The following is a 23,017-nucleotide window of genomic DNA, read 5'->3' on the forward strand; positions in this document are numbered from 1 at the left end:
CAGACCCAAAGAGTACTAACTGAAAAGAGCAAATCAACGTGGTGCAGTGTGACCAGTGGAGTCCTTCAGGGCTTAGTATTTGGGCCAGTACTCTTTAATATCTTCATTAATTATCTGGATTCGGGAGTCAGATGTGAACTCGCCAAGTTCACGGACAATACCAAATTATGGGGGAGGGCGGTCACACTGAGAGACAGGCTGGGGATACAGGCCGACTTGGACACACTCTCAAGGTGGGCCGATCAAACTCTGATGGCCTTCAATGCAGAGAAGTGTAAAGTGCTGCACCTCGGTGGGAAGAAACCTCAGCACGCTTACAGGCTCGGCAGTGCTATGCTCGCTAGCACCATGACTGAAAGGGACTTAAGGGTCTTGATTGACCACAAGACAAATACGAGCCACCAATGTGATGCTGTGGCTGGCAATGCTAACCAAACTCTGGTGCGCATCCACCAATGCATCTGAAGCAAAACCAGGGAAGTCATCCTCCCACTTTACTCAGCCCTGGTGAGACCTGCTAGAGTATTGCGTCCAGTATTGGGCTCCCACTTCAGGAAGGCCCCCACTTCAGGAGAAGCTTGAGAGAGTCCAGATGAGAGCCACTCGTATGATCCAAGGACTGGAGGGAAGGCCATACGAGATGAGGCTGAGGGACTTGGGTCTCTTCAGTCTGAGAAAAGAAGGCTCAGGGGGGACTTGGTGGCAACCTACAATTACATAAGAGGGGTACATTAGGACCTGGGAGAACAACTGTTCACCAGAGCTCTGCAAGGGATAGCAAGGTCTAACGGCCAAACTCCAGGAAGGCCGATTTAGACTGGATATAAGAAAAAAGTTTTTTATGATGCTTGTGTCCAGGGTCTGGAACAAACTTTCCCCGGAGATGGTGCAAGCACCCACTTTTGACTCCTTCAAAAAACAGGTGGCTATATTTCTTGCTGGGGTCATTTTATCCCAGCTGACTTCCCGCCAATGGTCGGGGGGCTGGACCCGATGATCTCTCAAGGTCCCTTCCAGCCCCTAATGTCTATGAAATCTGAGACATGCACTTGCTCAACCTCAGTGATGGGCTTGAAACAAGTCACTGAATGAAACCACTGCCTGAATTTGGGGCCAGATCCTAACAGCCCCTTGCAGCTTCCAAATCTCCAGGTCCCCATGGAGGGCATGAAGCAAATCCCCCTCCTCTAAGAGCAGAGACAAGAAAGAGACAAGTCAAGTCCATTTTTATTAACCAAACATTCAGCTCCTTTGATTCCTGATCACACAAGACAGGAATGCTTTCCCTTGCATTGATTACATAAAGCCTGGCCTTGCAGTCAGTTGCATAAATACATTCATCAGGCCAATGTGGAGCCAGCCACAGCTCATCCAAAGAGGCAAGCGATCCTCCAGGACTGGCCTGTGCCAGTGCCCGAGGCCTACTCCAGTGAGGGGCTTGTTCAATGGAACCCCCCCCACCCCTCCCCCCCTACCTTTTTAAAGGGGAACACTTTTGACCCAGCCGGCCTGGGGAATAATCATGACCCATTTCCCTTGAACATGCGAAGCCACTTGCCCCAGGTGTGCCCTCCCCACACAACTGGAATCTAATCCCAGGGAAATAAAAGCTGCAAGCAGAGCAAGGGCAGGAAGAAATCTCAGGGTCTGGGGACTCCTCAGTGCAACCCCCCTACATTATCCTATTGGATTCCCTCCCTGCCCTACCCCCCAATCCCTTTAAGACCTCACCTTTTGGACCAGTGGAGGATGCAGCAAGTGCAGCAGCAGCCTGGGGGATGTGGCCCCAGGCATGTCAGACAGCAGCCAAAACAAAACAAGAGTGATCAGATCCCTTTCCCACGCAGCCCACTTGTTTCTCAAGGCAGTTTCCAAGCCCAGTGCAAATGGAGTAAAGGGAAGGGATGTGACATGCCACACACAATTCCACCCAGGAAGGGCAATCTGCCTTGGCACCCTAGAGATACGGTTAGGCTGGTGCAACCCAAAACCCCATCATGGAAGACTAAGGGCTGCAGATCTCCAGTTGTCCCCACCAGTTGCTTTGGAGTTTACATTCAACAGGGAGTGAATTACAAAGGGTGTCTGTAATGGGTCCAAAGAATGGACATACTCCTTCCTATGGGTTACTCCAAGAGTTTATGCCCAGACCTGTCACTTCCTGGCACCAACAGAGGTGCAGAAGCCCCCGAGAGCACAGCTCCACCACAGCATGCAGCTCCTCCTGGGGCTGCCAGCCTCCTTCTGGGATTTGGTGCCAGCTCTGGACTTTGGGCACCAGCTTCCAAAGCAGGGGTATTAAGGAAGTAGCACTGACAGAACACCTTCAGGGCAGGGGAGGGAGGGCAGCAGGGGGCACAATGGGAAGCTGGACCTGCCCGGAGAAGAGCAGTGCCACATTTCTGGAGGGAAGGAGAAGCTGGTTTGCAAGGTAAGATAACGCTGCAGAAGAAAACCGAGGTACGCACCTCGGGACAGTCCAAGCCACAGCTTCAGTAAGAAGCAAGAGCACTGGTTACACCAGGCATGCCTACATGAGATGCTTACTGCACAGTAGCCTAATAACACTGTGCAGCAGTGTGCTAGTCAAAAACCATGCTAATATGCTACTGCGCAGTGTTATTAGGCTACTGCACAGTAAGCATCAGAAAAAAACATGCGCTGGCACTACTGGGCAGTAGCGCAAGTTACTGTGCATTTAGTTAGTACTTCATTAAGCAAGTACTAAATTAAATTCACAGTAACTAATGCACCCACTGAGAACTACATCCACTTAAGCCAAGACTTAGTTTGATCCAGTAAGTGCACTGTACTCAACAGCATCCTGCTACCCTCCTACTCCCCGCATACCATCTTCCTCCCCCTGCAGACAGTCAGACAGACAGATGCGACATGCTTCCCTTCTTCCTCCAGGGGAAGGAGCTGGAGATGGAGTGCACCCACTTTCCAAAGCACAGTAGAAAGGCCGAAGTTTGGCATGAGACAGATGGGAAGATGGTGGGGTGTCGACCCCCATCCCCAAGCCACACAGCCGTGACCCCCGTGAGATCGGCCTCCACTTCAGTCCCACCGAACCTTGATAGGTGGGAACTTCCAGAGGTCAGGGTGTCCCATGTGAAGCAGGTTGCTATAGGGGGAGGTGCTCCACTGGAAAGGAGGAACGTCAACCCAGGTGGGTCCACTGGCAGCCATCAGGCCATAGTCCTTGGCCATTCTGTAAGAAGTGATCTAAGGAGAGGACACAACAAAATAATAGCCTCATCTCTAGAGTCAGGGCAAGTACCACAAGGTAGACATCCTGTCAGCAAGATAGATGCACCCAAGCCAGAACAATGCCTTGGAACATAAGGAGGCACACACACATGCTATGATATGCCAACCTTTTTATGAGCCACCTGGAAGAAGACTTCCTCAAGAACTGCACCATCAAACCCTTACTATACCTAAGATACATCAATGACATCTTCATCATTTGGAGTGAGAACCTGCAATCTCTGATTGAGTTCCACCAGAAATTCAACAGTCACCATCCCTCCATCCGACTTTCTTTAGAATACTCCAGCACCAACATCGCCTTTTTAGACACAATGATCAGTATCCAGAAGGGTAAAATACAGACCACAGTATACAAGAAACCCACAGACCAACATACATATCTGCAAAGAACCAGCAATCACCCTAAACACACCAAAAAAGCTGTGATATACAGCCAAGCCCTCAGATACCACCGCATCTGTACTGAAGAGAATACCCGGGATTGCCACCTCACCAATCTTAAAAAGGCTTTCACCCAGCAAGGACACTCCTCCAGAGAGGTAGACAGCACGTTTGAAAGAGCCACCTGGATACCACGTGAAGAACTGCTGCAGTACAGAAGAAAAACACCCACAAATCACACACCGCTGGTTATGACGTATCACCCATCCCTTGAACCTGTACGGAAAATCCTCAAAAAATTGCAACCCGTATTAGAAAGAGACCCTATTCTTAAAAAGATCTTCCCAGAGCCACCCATCCTAGCCTTCAGACAAGCACCAAACCTCGCCAACCTCATCACCAGAAGCAAACTTCCTCAAGCCCAGAACACACCAAAAGGATCCAGACCGTGCCAGGACAAGAAATGCAAAATCTACCAACACATCTCCACCACCCCCACTATTACTACACCCCACAACAGAGCCATCAGCATCCCAGGATCTTACAGCTGCACCTCCAGAAATGTAATATACCTCATCCAATGCACCAAATGCCCTGATGCAAGATATGTAGGAGAGACCAAATAACAAGTGCGCACCAGAATGAATGCACACCAAAAATCCATCAAAGACAGAAACACCCAATTACCGGTGGGGGCACATTTCTCACAGGAGGGCCACTCTCTCTCCAATCTCCCAGTCCTGATCCTCAAGGGAAATTTACACAACACATCCCAGAGACGAGCCTATGAGCTCCATTTCATCAGCCTGCTGGATACTAGAGATCATGGACTAAACATAGACATTGGATTTTTGATACATTATAATCTGCCTGGCAACTGACTCCCCAGCCCAGCCCAGGCCCTGGCTTGTTTACTTTTCATTCCATCCAGGAAGAGCACACACCAACTGCTGCAGCTTCCTGAGCCTGACGAAGGGTTTTTGAACCCGAAAACTTGCTTAATAACCATTCTCCAACCATTTGGGTTGGTCTAATAAAAGATATCAAATTCACCCAAGGAACCTTGTCTGCCTATGATTTATATTATACACACAAACAGTATCACATCCCCTGGGGAAGCATCAAACATCAGGAACTGAACCTGTGACCTCACAATCAAAGCTCTCCTACCTGAATTCCAAGTCGTTCTTGCCAAGACTGCGACAAATCCTTCGCAGGCACTTCAGCGCTGTCACTGACCACACCCCACCCACCTGCTCCCATGCAGCCCACACCAAAGCCTGAGGACAGGCAATGCGACTGGGTTAGCCTGACCCCGAACCCTTTTAGACACCTGCAGATGTTCCATCTCAAACCTGCCTCCTGGCACACGCTCAGGGCTGGGCTAACCTGGTCCCACTACCTGACTGCCAGGCTTTGATGCATGTTGAGCAGTCATTGGGAATGTGCTCCATGTGACCCAATCTCCACTGTAGCAAGACAGGGCAATATGGAATTATATGCAAGCTCTACCATGCCCAACAGCCTGGAGATCCATAACCAAGATGCCTTTCACTGCAGGAGCATGCAGCGACCAAACCCAGAGCAGCCCCTCAAAACATCCCCTTCCAGCACAGAGGTGCCCAACTTGATCTCCCGCTGCTCTGGATCTGCAGCAGTGCCAAGCACCATGGAGATTGCATGCTTGTCCTCACCTTCATGTCAGTGCCCCCGTGTGACCTCTGGCGCAGTGCAGCAAAAGGGTAGGTCCCATTGGCCGGGTTCAGGTCTGACCTGGCAGCGATGGAGTTCTCAGCATTCTGTGGGGGGTCACAGCCCTGGCAGCGGGACAGCGGGTCCTTCAGGAAGTTGTTAAACCTGGGGCAGGGGAGATACAAAGATGCTGATCCTGGACAGCAAAGGGGAGCTGTGTCCTACAGCAGCAGGCACATGCTCCCAACAACAGGGTAGGTAGGGGGCTCACTGGCTCACAGGGCAGCGGAACAAGAAGGCACTGGGACAGGACAGAGTTGGAGTTACTGGACTGATCTGAAGTCAATGGACAGACTCATTACCTTAAGGGAGTTGTTGAACTGGGTCTCATCACCCCGGGCAGGCAGCTCTATAAATAAGGGGTCTAACCTGCATCCTCACTCACTAGATCAGGCAGGATGGTTAACTTAATGCAGGAAGCAGGAGGCCCTAAAGCTAGAACTGCAGTTAGGACTTAGGTGAGTGGAATCAGCCTTGGGGTGATGAACAAAGACCCTGGCCTTATACAGACTGGAAATAAGCTACCAGCATCTGAACATCCCTGACCATAAAGGTGCTTACTGCTTGGGATACAGAGCCAAATCCTGCTCATGGAGCCCATTTCCCACATAGCATTTTCTTTCCTGGACATTACTTACAACACACAGGGAAGGGCTCCCCCTGCCTCCTTTAAAGGAACAGAGCCTGGGGATTTTGCAATACTGCATCACCCCTGGATATCAAGACAAGATTATCACTATGACATCACAACACATCACCACTTCATAAAAGCCTCCCAGCTCCAAGAATCTCAAAATATTTTTAGTTTCATATATTTCATTGACATGAGGGCTGGAAGGGACCTTGTGAGATTGGGTCCAGCCCCCTGCCCATGGGGCAGAAAATCAGCTGGGGTTAGATGACCCCAGCAAGATAAGCTGTCCGAATAAGATAAGATAAGTTGCATCCGAATGCAACTTGAACATGTCCAGAGTAGGTGCTTGCACCACTTCTGGGGGGAGTCTGTTCCAGACTCTGGAGACTCAGGCAGTAAAGAAGTTTTTCTTTATGTCCAGTCTAAAATAGTCTTTCAGCAGTTTGTGACCATTGGACCTAGTCTTCCCTAATGGAGCCCTGGTGAACAGACATGCTCCCAGGTCCTGCTGTACACCCCTGATGTACTTATAGGCTGCCACCAAGTCTCCTCTGAGCCTACGCGTAGATTTCATAGACAACGCAGAGTTACGAAGGGCCAGCATGTGATGAGGCCTCATTAGCCAACCTTAGCATGTGCGACTACCATATAGCAGAACACTAAGCACTCTCATTTTTCCCCCACTGCTTAGTTTGCCCTAAGCATACTCATCCTCCCTAGCTGTCTAGGCCAAAGGGGGAGGAGTGTGTGTATACTGAGGTCTGCAGGGGTTTAGGTTGTAGCCGTGTTGGTCTAAGGATATAGGCAGACAAGGTTCCTTGGGTGAATTTGATATCTTTTATTAGACCAACCCAAATGGCTGGAGAATAGTTATTAAGCAAGCTTTCGGGTTCAAAAACCCTTCGTCAGGCTCAGGAAGCTGCAGCTGAGGTCTGTTCTTCCTATAGGTAATGTGCCCTCCACAGATGAAATGCCATTGCCTGACAGGGGAGCCCTCACCTCATGAGCCGGATCATGGAGTCCATGTCCTGGACAAGTGTCTGGTTTCGCCGGAAGATCTGGGCCCGGGGGTTCTTGTCATAGGTGAACCAGTCACCGTATTTCTTCACCAGTTCCAGGTTGCCACTTACATTGAAGACCTCCTCAAAGTACCTGGTGGGAGAGAGCAGGACGCTGCCAACATCAGTGCCCATAGCAAGGGCTCTTCCTGACCTGCACACACTTTAAGGAACCCCAGTTCAGGTTCAGAGCCAAGAGGCAGATCCTCCCCGACATGGAGGAGGACAGTAAAGCCTGTTTCCAGCCTCTCAGGATAGCCCACATCCTCACAGCCCCCCTCCATGTTCACAGACAATGACAGTTATGGGGAAGAGAGGTCCATCTTAAGAGATGAGCTGGACTATGGCTGCCCCCAGCTGGAACCAGTCAGAGACACACAAGGGGTCATTTTTGCAGCCATAGGAATGCCAGCCCCTGCTGGCATGGGGCAAGGATGAGAGAGGGCAAGGTGAATCCTGTTCTTAAGCCCCATAATCTTATTAACTTAAATGGCTATAGACCAGTCAGAGCAGTGCCCAACTCAGGGCACCAGGGGTAAGGGCAGCAGAGACAAGGGGGCCTATTCACCCTGCTGACTCCTGTAGCCAAGGCTCCCTAAGCCAGGGAGGGTGGGATGAATGGAGGGAGAAGCATGTTCTTACGGCACATTGTAGCTGGCCCAGTATCCCTGCTGGTACAGCAATTCTGTCTTGTCAGCTGAAATCATCAGACCCCTGAGATGGAGAGAAGAAGGCTGGGCATGAGACAGGCCAGAACACACTGGGAAGTGGCTGTCATGCAGGGAAAGCAGGAGTGCCCTTTCCCCTCTCCAGATACCCAGAAGTCCTGAATAAAAAGGGACCCTTTCAGTCTAACTGGGGGAGTCCAGAGCCTGCTCCAGGTATAAAGCTGCCACAGTTACAGTCAACAGCCATCCCCAGCAGCCTGCTGTCCTCTCAGCTCTCCTGGGTCTGATCAGGGCAGGGCCGTCCTTTGGTGGGGTGGGGTGGGGAGGAGGGAATCAGGGCGACTGCCCCAGGCCCTGTGCTTTGGGAGCCCCATGGAGCCAGGCAGGAGCCAGGCAGAGTGACCACAGCCCTGCCCCTTGCACTGTTAAAGGGGTCTTGCACAGGCTGATTTGCCCCAGGCCCCACACCCTGCTACGGTCATCTCTGGGTCAGGGCTAAATGGAGCCAACACCTAGCTGGAGAGGAAGAACAGGCTGTCTTTGGGGAAGTCAGCCAGTCAGCTGGAGCAGCCACTTCTCCTTAATCAGGAGCCTCTATCTTCTCCACATTTCAGCAACTTCCCTGGCATGGGAGACGGGAAATGCAGCCTTGTCTTGGAACAACAGCGGAAGTCTCAGACAGTTAAGGCTGGGCTGAACACAGCAGGAAGAACCTCCACACAGGGGCAGGAGCTGTAACAGCCCGGGCACTACTTCGTTAATGCCCAGGGTCAGGTGGGGATGGAAGTGATTTTGTATCATCCTCCCCACAGCTTGCTACAGCTAGATGAGGGGTTTGAAAAAGAAAAATCACTTACGGGATCTGCTCCAGCACCGTCAGCACCCCCTGCTGGATGCTGGCCTTGCCTGGGAGGAAAGCATTATAGTCCACAATCATCCACTGGTTATTGTACCTGGGCAAAGGAGCAGAGAAGTCGCACCCCAAGATCAGTGTCCTTCGACCACAGCATTTAATTGTTAGCAACAGTCCTACTACATGGCTACTCAGGGCAACTAGCTTCTCTGCAGTGCAGACTGCGAGCACACCATGAAGAACAGCAATGTGGTTTGGAGGATCTCATCTGAGCTGCAACAGACAACTCTCAGGCTGCTGCCACAGCCTGAGAGATAATGTAACCAGGAACCAGCTGAGCACCACTGAAGTGTCACAAGGATTCCCTCCCCTGCTCTCCTTTCTGCCCTCCCACACCTGTTTCTTCCCCACCACTTCATCAACTTGATGCATCACTGGCCACCAGTTTTACAGCTGCAGAGAAATCAGAAACTGCAGGCTGCTCTGAGAGCAAGGCTGACTGCTCTGTGGCAAATACAATAAATGCTGTTCTAGTGGTATACCCATAGCTACAAAGGACCTCCCAAGTGTCTCTATACTTTACTGCAACACAGATCTCAGAGCTGCATGGCAATGATGGGGACTGAATTCAGGTCCTTCCACTCCAAAACACAAGCCCTGATCATCTCCAGGAGAGGACAGTCTCCCTCAGCAACAGACATAACTAGTCTACACCTTTCCCCTACACACTGCCTTGGCTATTCAGAGAATCACAGGGTGGAAGGAACCTGTGTTCACCTAATTCAATCCCTAGCACAAGTTATTCCTAAACCATCCCATGCTTATCCAGCTTCTTCTTGAAAACCTCCACTGCCGGCAGCTTGTTGCACTGATATTACTGTCCTTATGGTCAGGGAGTTTTTCCTGAAATTTGAGGTGAATCTCCTTGGCTTCCGCTGAAATCCACTGCCTCATATCCTGCCTTCTCTGGCAAGAGGGAACAATTTTTTTCTCCTCCTTCATGGCAGTTTTCAATATCAAGCTGTAATATGCATGACAGTATTATTAATACACCCTTCCAGCAGTGGGCAATGGTGCAAGCGAGCTAGCTGCTGGTTCACACCTGTTAAGTTTGCTTTTCGATTACAGCAACACAGACATCATGCGGAGATGGCACCACAGTTACCACAGTTCCTTAGCAACTTTTAGTGCTACCATGGCATGACACAAGAGGTATGAATGCCATTAGAGTGAGTTTTCAGGAAAGCTGGCACAAGACAGCTCATTCTAATCTAGCTAACAGCAGTGAAGCCATGTCAGCATGGACCAACACTGGCTAACTGTCTGAGTAAGATGCCAAGGTCTGTGGCAGGCTGGTACAGTGCATTGTCACTGCTGTGGATACCCATGTTGGCTACATTATACAAGCCTGGGAATGCCCCTGTGGGTTGTAGGCACACCTCTGACTGCTGCGTAGATGTGCTCTGTGATGACCCATGACATTCTGCCATCACCATAGAGTGCCTACTACAAAATCAAAGCCATCACCATAGAGTGCCTACTACAAAATCAAAGCCGGCTTAAAACTCCCTGCTCAGCCAAAATAGAACACAGCATCTTAGACATCCCACCCCATCCCAGGTAGAAGTAGAGAGTTTGAAGGAGTGAGCCTGAGCCAGCTTACGTGCCACTGTTGAACTCCTGGAAGATGGCCGACCACTCATCCCCTGTCCTGGCCAGTCGGTTGGCCACTATATTTCGTAACCACTCCAGGACACTGTCTTTCGGATTGATATATTTCCACAAGGCAGCATTGTTGTTCCCAATGGTGGTTTCTAGAGTCACCTACAGGGACCACAGTAATGAGGCCCTGATCAAAGCCAGCAGAGGGCAAGTGACCAGAATTCAGGCCTGGACTCTCAGTAACAGAGCGGGGATGTTGGGGGTAGAACAGGCCAAGTTGGATCCACCCTGCTCTACTTCCCATGTAAAGACTGTGGGTGCATGGGAGTTAATATGGCAGGGAGACACCTGAGTACAACCCTGCACTGACAGGAACCTGGACTAGACACCAACCAAGCCAGAGACGGAGCCCTTGGTTCACTACCCTGATGCTGAATAGGGCTGTGCAAAATTTCACTGGCTGTTTCATTTCGACACTGTTTTGACTCGCTTCGAGCTCGAAACAGCGAAATAAAACAAAAGGGCTTTGAAACAGCCTTGAAACAAAACAAGACTAGTCGAAACATTTCGAGAGTTTCAAAACATTTCAAGTTTCGAAGCAGCCGGCAGCCAGGTTGTGGGAGACAGGAGAACCAGGGCTGTGCTCCCAGGGGCTCTGCAGCCCCATGTGACTCAGCCAGGCAGGGAGCGCAGCCTGGCTCTCCCTGCCTCCTGCCACCGGGCTGCGGGAAGCCAATCACAGCGCAGGGGAAGGGAACTGAGCGCAGGCTCAGGCCCCTCCCAAGCACTGCAATCCGGCTGGGGAGGGGAACTCAGCCCAGCTGGGCTTCCCCAGCACGATCGCAATCCCCCGCAGCCCTCTCGGGGTTGTGGGCCCCCAATCTGCCTGCCGGATGAGAGAGGCTGTTTCGAGCTTCTCCATTATAGCCTATGGGTGAAACGTGGAAACAGCATCACTGTTTCAACGAAACAAAACAGAACAGCGGTTTCTAATCTAAATGAAATTTGAAACGAAACGCTGCTCTGTCGAAACCTCGAAATGCATGTTGAAACGGAACGGCGCTGTTTCGCACAGCCCTAGTGCTGAACCCAGAAGCAGCAAGATGGGGGAGGGCAACGCGCAGCCAGCAGGAGTCAGGGACAACGGGACTGTGTCGCAGGAGGTACCACAGCTACTCACCAAGCCGCTGCTCAAGATGTAGAAGTCATCTCCCGAGAAGATGGTGCCAGGATAGGATGAGAAAACCTGGATGTTCCCCGGAACCACAAAGTTGCCTGGTGGACCAGAGGAAGCCATCAGGGGCAGGGGATCAGTATCCCTACAGCCCCTCCCCCAATGACAGACACTGTCAGGGGACCCCAGCTGCATACAGCAAACTCCACTCAGAAGTGACAGAATCCAGAGAGAGGGGTGGCAGGAGCTGAAATCTCCCCTCTTCCTGGGTCAGCCCAGTGCAACCCAACAGCAAGAGCCCTTCTCTCATTATGCGTAAGCAGGAAAGAAATATGGTATAAATGTGGGAAGCTTCCATGCTCGCACTACCCCAGCTGGCTCCTTCCCCTCCTGCCCTCCCCATATATATATCCCTTACGCACTCTGGGCCGAGGTACGGAAGGGCAGCGTGTATCTCTTGATGATGCGCAGCATGGACTGGTAGGAATTCCAGGTGACGTGGGACACAAAGAGATCCTTGTTTCCTGGCAACAGCTTGATGAGGGCAGAGCAAGATCCAGAGCCAAGGACACGTGCACTGGTGGTTTTGTTCAAGGCAGATTCAAGGTCTTCCAGATCACCCCCCAACTGGAACAAGCTGAGGATCCAGGGAGAAAAACAGACACCCAATACCACCAATGCCCTGGATGACTGACTGCATGTTCAGGTTTCCTAGCTCAGTGGGAAGCCTCCCCTGGTTATCCCAGATAGGCCCAGCCCTTAGAGGAACACGGGAAATCCTGACACATGCACAGGCCTGGAGGGGGGAGGCTGATGCCCTCTTAACACTCCCCAGACTCACTCCCTGCTGTCACAGCTCAGCCCTCTTATCTAAGCACAGATAAAGTGCAAGTCCTATCGACAGGCTTAAAACTGATTCCTCAGGCAAAGGCTGACACAGGGTACCAGATAAGGAATGCCTGGCCTTTGCCTCCATTAACTCGGGCCTTCCTCAACCCCATGAGCTAAAGTAATCACGTGAGGAAAACAGCGGGTAGCAATACCAGACCCAGCCACTGGGGAGTAACACACAGGGACACAAAGTGACAGCTCAGTGGCACCATCCGAGGCTCAATTCTGAGGCTCTTGGGGCCTTGTGGGGAGAAATGCACTGTGGGTCCAAAGGGTTTAGAGAGTCTGAATGCAGTACTGAAGTATTTGAACAGCAACTGGGAGATCCCCACCCCCTCAGCACAGCACTTCCCATCATTGGGGCACCACACAAATGCTACCTCAGCAGTTTTCTCACGGGAGACATCCTCCTCCTCCTGTTAGACAGGTGGGAAAACTGGGGCACAGAGAGGCAGTGTGACTAGGAAGGGTTCTGCAATCCAAAACCAGCCAGCAGCATAGGAAGCTCTGCTTCTGGCCTGATGGGAGCCAGGGCACACTGGCTGGTCAGCAACCTCTCTTGGGAGGACTCCACAGGCACATGGGGTGGAGCAACAAGGCACCATTTCCAAGCACGACCCCTATGTCAAGCAACATGTGGTTGGGGAATGTCTAGTGCACACAGCAGAAGTCCCGGCGTCTCATCTCCTGGCTTCTACCCCAGTGCTGTCACTGACTTCCTTGCTGAGCAAAACGCATCACCAATTCATGCCTCAGTTTCCCTCACAACGGGGATTATAATACATGCCTGAAGCTTGTGGCCTCCCCTTCCTCCATGTGTACAGGACACAGCCTCAAGGCCCATATGGCAGGCAGGACAGCCATAGCTATTTGGCTCAGGCTGGTCAGACACCTGTGTCCCCCTGCCACCACCAGGCAGAACTCCCCCTTGTCTCCAGCTCATCTCCATTCCTGGCACAATTCAGAATTGAAGGTGTTAAGAGGATTCATCCTTCTCCCATTCAACTTACAGGAATCCAAAAGGCGTGATGGAGAATTGTCCACTGGGGAAGGCCACTCGTCCGTAATAACCATCCTCAAGGCCCTTGAGTTGCAGCAAAGCCAGGCGCACCTACCGAGGGAAGGAACAGGTTCGCATGAAACTCCTTCATGGGGTGAGATGGACCATGGGGAGGGCACAGGGCCAGGATCTCACAACAGGCAGTACAGGTCAGATCAAGAGAGTCCAGAATGAGAACGGGAGGGACAACCAACTCTGACAAGTGGCTCTTGAAGGACATGATGATGCTCTTGACAATTGTGTCTAAGGGTGTGAACAGATGTAACAGTTATACTAGTAGTAAATTACATGGGTATAATATGTTCTATTGTTAATGTTAGATCTTCTACTAAAGGCAGCAGTAAAGGGAAGTAACGCCCTTGTAACCTTAACCTCATTTCATTCAAGAATGAATTCACAGCTCACTTACAGTGCTATAGGAGCAGACGACAGATGTAACAGTTAAATCAGAATAGTTTATGTACACACCCTCCAGCAGCAAATCCCTCTCCCTTTTCCAAGAGGTTCAGTTACACCTGTGCCTAGCCTCAGTGACTGAAGATCACATGCACTAGGGGCCTTCCCCTGAACCACCAGCCAGAAAAGCCTGCTGAGCTCTGCAATCAGGCTGAGATCTTTCCTCTTTCTGAATCATCATGACCAGCAAGCCAAATGCCTACAAAACAGAGCAAGCTGCTGAGCTTCAGCGCAAAGTCAGGATGGCTCTAGTTTCCCTTCCAGCCCTGAAATTCAACCTTGTTTTGTGTGTGAAACTGCCCAGTCAGCCCTCAGCATGTGAAGGTTTCTAGGAAGGGAAGTAAAAGATTAACTTCTCCTGTAAGAGAAGAGAGACATAAAGGCCAGATCTGATCACCCCAGCTGGAATTAGCCAAGATACTTGTTCACTTATTTGCTTGAAATCCCAGGTAAACCTGTAAGGGCCACAAGTAGTTGGGAGCTATGCTTGACAATCCATGGCCTTTCAGGACCAGATGGGAGAGCGAACGAATTTAGTATTTAGAAATCAATTCCCTGATTTTCCCATGTCTGGGGCCTCCTGGATGAGGAATGATCTCTGAGACTCATGCCCTTCACACAGGGAACCCTACCATTTTGTACAGTGCTCAGCATCCCGTTGATACATGCAGATTGAAAGTACCGGGTCTCCTACCTGGTACCAATACTCAGAATCCTCTCCCTTCTCCATCTGCTCTTCCATCCAAGCCAGGTTGGCCTCTATGTAGCTCTTCAGCTTCTCACAGTAGTCCGTCTGATATTTAAAGGGGCCACAGTAGCCCATCATAGTGTTAATCCAGTGCATGTAGATGAGCTGGAGGGAGACAGAATGACAGGATGGGGGGTGGGGAGGGCAGGCTAGCCTCAAATTTGGTGTAAAATGCTGGTTCCCTGTTGCCCCTCAATAATGCCAGAGTATCTGGCACTGGCTACAGACAGAGAGCTGGCTGCAGATCCAGAGAGACAGTGACTGGGGGCAGAAGGTAGCTGAGGGGGCAAAAACGCAACTTTCAAACTGAGCTCAGATGCAAGCAAAACAAGTTTGGGAGTGTAGGTCTCTGGACATGTGCGTCTGTAACAGCCCAAACAAGAGGCCCGATCAGAGAATCTGCTGGGTGCAAGTCAGGACTGATGCAGACCTGGGGCATTGGTGGAAGAGATGGGGGTGGGGGGAAAGGGTAGACACACATTTGTTGTATACAAATAGAGCAGACACAAAACGCCCTGCCCTGCTCTGCTGTAAGTCACTTGGCCCCAGGGGAAAATGACCCTTCAAATAACATGCCATAACTATATGGCGTGAAAAGGTACTACCTGGAAGGCATTGTGTGTGCACTCAATTTCATACCTGGGTAGCTGTCTGCTCAATTCAAATCCCCTCCCTCGCAGTGCATTAATATACCAGCCAGGTACAATAATAGAGCTTGCTGGGGGTTGCTAACATGAAGAGCTGGTAGTGCCTGCTCCTTACTAAGGAATAACTTTACTGCAGAGTAAGGACCACAATAAATTTATCCATAGCAGGGCTGTCACAGAGGTGACCCACAGACCTGCTTCATCTGGCCTACAGATCTCCAGAAGGGCTGTGAATTCAGGGTTGGGGCCCACCATCAAATTCCTAGCTATGGCGCTGTACTGGGGATGCATGATGGCAATGTGGAGAGGTGGTAAGCAATGGCTATGTTAACCCCTGCACCACTACCACCACCGCTGTGTCCAGATCTGGCCCATGAGGCTCCTTGTGGTCTTGATCCGGCCCTGAGGGCAGAGATGTCACACCTGTCCTCTTGTAAGACCTAGGCTCATTTGGGGGCTGCATATTAGAACTGCTATGCAGCAGCAGAGCTAGAGGACGCCAGGGCTGAATAACCCTGAAGCAGAACACACCAGTGCAGCCAGGTCCCTCCCTATCCCCACCCCTGCCTTGGACTATCCTTTACCTGCTTGGACACAGCTGCTTCAGCCAACCCTGCAGCATAGGCCTGCAGAGTGTCATTGTACTTCTCATTGGTGGCCAGCTCCAGGAAGGACCACCTGCCCAAGAAAAGGGGGAATGCAATGATTGTGATGAAGACACAGCTCAAATTGGTGCAATGGAAAAACCCTACAGATAGAAGGCAATGCACTGCCTGGCCCTGCACTTGGAGGGCAGTCAGGAATCCAGCTTAAGTGCCCTTCAGATAAATGCTAAGGCTCAGAACAAAGCAAACCTGCTCCCTTGGCCATGGTGAACACTTTGTGCTCACCTGCTGGAACTAGTCCCAGGAACTTTCCAGTGCAGTCACCCAGTGCAAGTTGGGGCCAGCAACAGGCTGGAGCCCTGGAGAGTGACTACTGGGATTTCTTCCTAAATGACCACAACCAGAGGAGGACAGGCAGAAGGACTGCATCCCTTATAGGATCATTGTCTTTTCTCTGCACTGGCATTTCTCTGGCACTCAGCACTGTAGCCCCTATGTAGAGGGCTCTGCTTTTGGACATACCGCAGCCAGCTGCTGTTGGGACTCCCTCTGAGAGGGCAGGCTGCGGACAGAGAAGCATACATTGACACTACACCATGGGGGCCAAGGCAGACACAAACAATAGAGCTATTGACAAGGGCCCTGTCCCAGACTCCTTGGCACTGCTTTGCAATGCATTTCCAATGCCCAGCCAGGCTGCCTGTGGAAGTTGGCAGACTGGGGGCCCTCCAAAATTGGAGTTGCTCCAGGCCTTGAGAGAGCAGAGAGCATGGCTCCAACCGAGGCCATCCTCCATGATAAAACAACCACATTGCTCGCAGCCTCCCTGGGACCCCCTCTACCTCTGGCTCCACATTACACCACAGGGACAGGAGATTATTCATGCTTGTCCACAGCAAAGATGCAGGTCCTCCAGATGGCTAAACCTGAGCAGTCAAGAGAGTGGAGTGTCCTGCTGCAGCTGCCTAACAGGCTCTCCTGCACAGGCAGGGGAAAAAGGGTTATTTATTTCTGTAAGGATCCGCAGGCCAGTGCCAGTCAAATCACTCTGGGGTCAGAGGGATCTAGTTACCCACAGGACAAGTACAGTAGAGAGGACCTGGCAGCCCAAGCTTCCTCACACACCCTGCCTTGTTAAGGTGACTTGCTTCTCTCCTGCAGGGAGCCCCTCCAGGGGTGATGCAAGAGGCTACAACTCTTTAGGATCAGTGGTCTTTTGCAGAACCCACAATCAAGCACTTGAAACTGCTAAACATATACAGCAACCTGAGAAGGTTAGGACTGGGTGCAGAGAAGGTAAGTGATACATGACAAGTTTGTTATAAACACTATCTCCTTTCTTCCCACCAGCCTAGATGCATCACCCTATATGTGCAAGGGACCTCCTGAACCTTGGCCTGTCAGCACTGTCTAGGACATGCCAGCCCCATGACAATGATGCTGAAATGAGATGCAGCTGCCCTTTTCCTTAATTTCACCTTGTGCCTACTGCCTGTTGAAACAGCAATGCCAGTGTCCTGCTATTTTGCATGGCTGGATGTTACAGAGGAGGTGACATGCCATGACACTCTATGAGAATTGCTGACTTGCATGACTCTCTACGAGAATTCCTGAATTGCTTTAAAGCAGGCTTTAAACTAGGCATATCTGGGGGTGAGAGGGTAGATTTCACTGCTGTACACAAAACCTCTGGCCAAGATGACCCAAGGGAGGACTTTCAAGTAGGGGATATACAGATGAGTACCAATGCCCTGAGGCACTTGAAGTGGGACAGAAAACCTGATACGACTAAGGGTGAACTCAGGTGTCTTTATAGGACCGCCAGAAGCATAGGCAACAAACAGGACAAACTGGCACGCCTTCTGGCAGACGAGGAATTTGACCTCATTGGGCTGACAGAGACCTGTTGGGACATTACATATGACTCGGTAGTGGACACTGAGGGCTAAAGGCTCTACAGGAAGGATCAGGCTGGGAAGAAGGGAGGAGGTGTGGCTCTCTACGTGAAAGAGCAGTACCCTTCCCTGCTGGTCATGTTTGATTGAAGGGTGAGGTCCCTTGAGACCCTCTGGGTCAAGATAAAATGGGGCTCAGGAGAGGAGGACCTGATAGTAGGAATATACTATAGGCCTCCCTACCAAGAAGAGGAGAGCGATCAAGCATTCTCCAGGGAAGTGACAGAGGCAGCCAGCACCAAAGACCTGATTGTCTTGGGTGACTTCAACTACCCTGACATCTGTTGGGAGGACCATTCAGCCAGCTCCAGCAGCTCAACCAACTTCCTGACAGCTATTGATGACCTGTTCTAGACAGGCTGTGGAAGGACCAACTAGGGGTAAAGTCACCCGGAACTTAGTGCTGACCAAAGGGGAAGACATGGTAGGTGACCTGAAGATTGGAGGTGCTCTGGGTGACAGTGACCATGACCTGATTAGGTTCAGCATCCACCAAAAGGCTGGGAACTCAGCCAGTAGAACAGAAGTCCTAGACTGCAGAAGGGCAGACTTTGGTAAGCTCAGGATCTAGTTAGAAAGGCCCTCCGCGACTATCAACTGGATGACTTGGGAGTTCAGGATCGATGGAGCTTCCTTAAGGGAGCAATTCTCACTGCCCAAAAAGAGGTCATCCCTACACTGTCAAAAAGTGGGAAAAGGGCCAAGAGACCCGCTTGGCTTATCAGGGAACTCTTGAAAAAGAAAAATGAAGCATATAAACAATGGAAAAATGGTTCAGCATCCAGAGGAGTACAATCGCATGGTCAGGGTCTGCAGGTATAAGATACAGAAAGCCCAGGCAGGCATGGAGATCAAGCTGGTATCCAAAATAAAGGACAACAAAAAGTCCTTCTATAGGTACATGGGGACCAAGAAAAAAATCAAGTTCCAGTGTGGGACACCTACTGAATTGGGGGGGAGGGGGGGAGACAGCCCACAGTTGATCCCCACAAAAAGGCAGAGAGCTCATAAATGTTTACTTCACATCAGTGTTCCTGAAATCAGATGGGAGCTGTTCACCTGTCCAGAGGCCCAGGGAATATGGGGAAGACAACAGCCCACATGAAATCAGTCCCAACCAGATGAGGGTACTCTTAGAACATCTGGACATGTTCAAGTCTTCTGGGCCAGATGACCTGCATCCAAGAGTCCTTAAAGAACTGGCTGAGCTCACAGCAGGGCATCTGGTAAAGCTGTTAGAAGAGTCATGGACCTCGGGAGTGGTCCTGACTGACTGGAAGACAGCTAATGTAGTACCCATCCTTAAGAAAGGGAAAAGGGACGATCCTGCAAACTACAATCTGGTCAGTCTAACCTTGGTCCTGGGAACAATCTTTGAAAAAATTGTCAAGGAGGCCATCAACCACAAGCTTGTAACTGGTGGGGTATTAAGAAGCAACCAGCACAGCTTTGTCGAGGGAAGGTCATGCCTAACAAACCTGGTGTCTTTTTATGATCAGGTAACTGATCAGCTGGACAAGGGGCATGAGGTTGACATCATTTACCTAGACTTCAGCAAGGCCTTTGATACCATTTCCCATGAGATCCTTTCAATTAAGCTGGAGAGTACTGGCCTAGACCAGTCTACAGTGAGGTGGGTTGGCAACCGGCTCAGAGGCCAATCCCAGAGGGTTGTAATCAATGGGATGGCCTCATCCTGTATGGCCATCTCCAGTGGTGTCCCCCAGGGATCAGGGCTTGGGCCTGTCCTCTTTAACATCTTTATCAATGACTTGGATGAAGGGGTGGTAAGTGCAATGATTAAGTTTGCAGATGACACCAAGCTGTGGAGAAATGCAGACACATTTGAGGATAGGGTAAGGATCCAAGACAACCTCAACAGACTGGTTCTATGGGCTGAACACAATCAGATGAGGTTCAGTAGGGACAAGTGCTGGGTCCTTCATCTAGGTAGGAGGAACCTTCACCATATTTATACGATTGGTGGCGGTCCACTGTCTGGGACTGTATCTAAGAGGGACCTGGGGGTGACAATCGACCAGAAGATGAATATGAGCCAACAGTGCAATGAAGCTGCCAGCAGGGCAAATAGGACTCTGGTATGTATCAGCAGATATGCTGTGAACAGATCCAGAAAGGTGTTCCTCCCCCTCTATTTGGCATTGCTGAGGCCCACAGCTGGAGTATTGTGTCCAGTTCTGGGCACCGCACTTCAGGAAGGATGTGGATAAACTTGAAAGGGTGCAGAGAAGGGTCACTCAGATGATCAGGGGCCTGAAGGATAGGCCCTATGAGAGACTCCGGGAACTGGGTTTGTTTAGTCTGAGCAAGAGAAGACTGAGAGGTGACTTGATAGCCGCCTACAAGTATGTGAAGGGTAAACACCAAGATCGAGGGAAGCAAAACAGTAAGGTACCTCCAGGGAGGATGAGGATCAACAGGCACAAGCTAACTGAGAAAAGATTTAGGTTGGACATTAGGAAAAACTTATTTTCCGTAAGGGTATCCAGAATCTGGGACACATTTCCAGCAGAGATAGTGCAGTCACCATCCTTGGAGGTGTTCAAGAGGAGGCTGGACAAGCACCTCATTGAGCTTGTTTGAGCCCAATAACCTCCTGCCCATGGGACGGGACTGGACTTGATGATCTTACAGGTCCCTTCCAGTCCTTATTCTATAATTCTATGCACAGCGCTTTCATTGAAGCAGCAGGTCCTGGAGCCATGCGATCCTGCATGAATCTCAGAACACTACTTAAAGAGTTCCCAGGCTTTCTGACTGGGAGAAAAGCATAACTACTTTGAAGCTTTGACACCAGAAGGCAACTTAAAAAGAACCAGAGAGTTATTCTAAGGTATCTCCTGATTTGTAAGCTGAACTTGTGACTTCTAGCCCAGCTCTGCCACAGAAAGAAACTATATTTGTGGGGGGTTTTCTTCTTTAGATCTAAAATAAGCCATTTATCCTGAAAAAATATGAGAGCCTGCTTTCCATATGGGTGTGAGGAGACACATGACTGCTGACAGCTTTGGCCAAACATAAACTTGTAGCTTCCCCAGGTTTTTGTTGCTCTGGACAAACTTCTGACTGCCCACCTCATTCGAGCTGAAAAGACCTGCACTATTTGCTCCCTCTCCATCTAGAATGACAGTAAAGGGCAAAAGAACCTGGTACTCAAGCACGTCCCAAACTGCATCGTTGCTAAGCCTTCCCCGCAGGTGGTTGGTACCTCAGAGTAAGTAAGTCGGATGAGTCATGTGGCTGGTTAGAGGATGCTCATCCAGAAGCCCAAAGCAGGCATATGATTTCATTGGTGAACAAGTCACTTAACAGTCCTGGCCTGCTTACTAACATCATTTTCCTTTGGGATGATGGCACACACAGTGACAAAAGGTTCCTGCAGAACAAAGACTCGGAGGACCAACCTACAGGTTTGCTGCCATCCAAGACCAGCCCATTGTCTTCAGGAAAAAAAGGTTATTTCAAGCTGCAGATAATAAGCAACCAGGTGATCATCTGACTGAAGTCTCAGTCTACCCAGGGCTTAATAACAGGCACTTGAGGGCAGCGTTCTCTCTAAGCTGTGCAGTGTGTGCGGCCACGCAGGCACGCCTGGCAGCGCAGCATGAGAGCGCCTGCACGGCTGCACACACCACACAGCTTAGAGGAAACGCTGCTTGAGGGTGCTCTGCATTCAAACAGAATAAATGACTCTCCCAGCTAGGCTGGCTGTAAAGGAAACCATCACACACCACTAGAACAATCACTCCTTCACAGCTTGGTCTGCAAGACACAACAGCACTGAGCCCACAGCCACATGCCACTGTGGCAGGACACAGTGGAAAGAGCCCAGTGTACTTCTAGAGGGATTTGATTTGCTTAAGAGTTATATGGGATTTTTTTGCCAAAATAAAGGCCAGGGCAACATTCCCCAGCTGTGGGTCTGTGTCTATCCACAGAGATCAAAGTGCCAAGAACAGGGCATTGGTTGGGTCTGTGTCCCTCCCCATGACACAGCTGAGTCAGGAAGTCACATACACAGAACCAGAGTCCTATGAGCAATGCTCACACTGAGAAGGCAGCTGACTCCTGTCTGCAGTCAATTAGTTCAGATTTAAGTGAAGGGCAGAGAATAAGCAGCTGAAGTTTTAAAATAAGAAAAAATCTTGACAGCAGCAAAAATCCAGGTTTCAGTTCCTTTGGGCCAGTCTTGTTCTACAGTGCAACAACATCTTCAGAGTAGGACCAATCTGTTATCATGCCTGAAATGCAAAGTGTTTGGGTGATGGGTGGCGGTCTAAACCTTGCGGCTAGATCACTGTTAACTGAGGCTCTCTGCACCCTTGTGAGGTAAATCACAGGGTATGAAACCCCAGGAGGACAAATCACTTGGGAACGTCCTTTATATGAGCTCAGCTTGCTTCTCCGCCTCTTCAAGGCTCAGATCAAGTGTAATGGCTTCTTAACCTGGCAGGAGAAATACCATGCATCTGTGTCCAAGAAGGCAGTTTTCTTGAACCGCCTCGCAGGAGAGCTGCTCTCGTGGCGTGGTTCAGGACCTGCCGAGGTGCAGCAGCTTGAAGCCCAGTTTATGAAAATGGGAGTCTCCTCCCTAGCTTGCTCGGAGGCCTTATGGCTGAGGACAAGCAAACTTGGGAGCATCCAAGCCCCGAGCCCCCGGGCTTGGGCCTGCAAGCAGGATGCCTGCCAAAGGTTTTGGAAACATCTGAAGCCGCAGGTGCGGGTGGAGGATGTTTGCTGGTAGTAGGGCCGCTTACGGTTCTGGACTCTTGGATTTGGAATCAGTTTGGGCTAATTTGGCCTCGGATACAAATTATATATTAAAAAAAACAAATAAATCCGAGCTCACCCGAGAGGCACAGCCAGGCGGCTGGCAGGCAGACCTGTGCCTGGGAGCTACACACTGAAACGAGCGCTCTGCATGTCGCAAGATCCCACTTTGCGAGCCCACGAGCATTTATTCATGCCCAAGAGCGGCAGGTTTCGTTTTTCCCGTTCCTGCAGCCAGCGGCATAAACAGGCAGGGCGCAGCCAGAGCGCACAGGCCGGCAGGAGCAGCAGGCCTGTTGTGGGGCGGAGGGAGCCTGGGGACACAAGGTGGCAAATGACTGGGGAAATGTGATTCGAGGCCGAGGGCAGGCGGCAGGGGCAGGATTGGAGCCAGAGCCCGGGCCGC

At 50.7% G+C, this 23,017-nt stretch overlaps 1 protein-coding gene across 1 annotated transcript in view; it reads right to left on the reverse strand.

The window, feature by feature from the left end:
- Positions 1–1,209: 1,209 nt before the first annotated feature.
- Positions 1,210–23,017, reverse strand: part of PLBD2 (phospholipase B domain containing 2) — a 39,619-nt gene continuing 17,811 nt past the window's right edge. Inside the window, exons 2-12 of the mRNA XM_025193080.1 lie at positions 15,845–15,938; positions 14,560–14,718; positions 13,360–13,460; positions 11,881–12,095; positions 11,465–11,559; positions 10,286–10,446; positions 8,627–8,722; positions 7,744–7,815; positions 7,043–7,195; positions 5,352–5,514; positions 1,210–3,228 (exon numbers count right to left, since the gene is read on the reverse strand). Of these exons, the coding sequence (XP_025048865.1) occupies positions 3,061–3,228; positions 5,352–5,514; positions 7,043–7,195; positions 7,744–7,815; positions 8,627–8,722; positions 10,286–10,446; positions 11,465–11,559; positions 11,881–12,095; positions 13,360–13,460; positions 14,560–14,718; positions 15,845–15,938 (1,477 nt within the window). The 3' untranslated portion in view covers positions 1,210–3,060. The remainder of the gene's footprint in view (positions 3,229–5,351; positions 5,515–7,042; positions 7,196–7,743; positions 7,816–8,626; positions 8,723–10,285; positions 10,447–11,464; positions 11,560–11,880; positions 12,096–13,359; positions 13,461–14,559; positions 14,719–15,844; positions 15,939–23,017) is intronic.

The sequence above is a fragment of the Alligator sinensis genome, unplaced genomic scaffold (genome assembly GCF_000455745.1).
Source record: "Alligator sinensis unplaced genomic scaffold, ASM45574v1 scaffold216_1, whole genome shotgun sequence".
Taxonomy (NCBI): domain Eukaryota; kingdom Metazoa; phylum Chordata; order Crocodylia; family Alligatoridae; genus Alligator; species Alligator sinensis.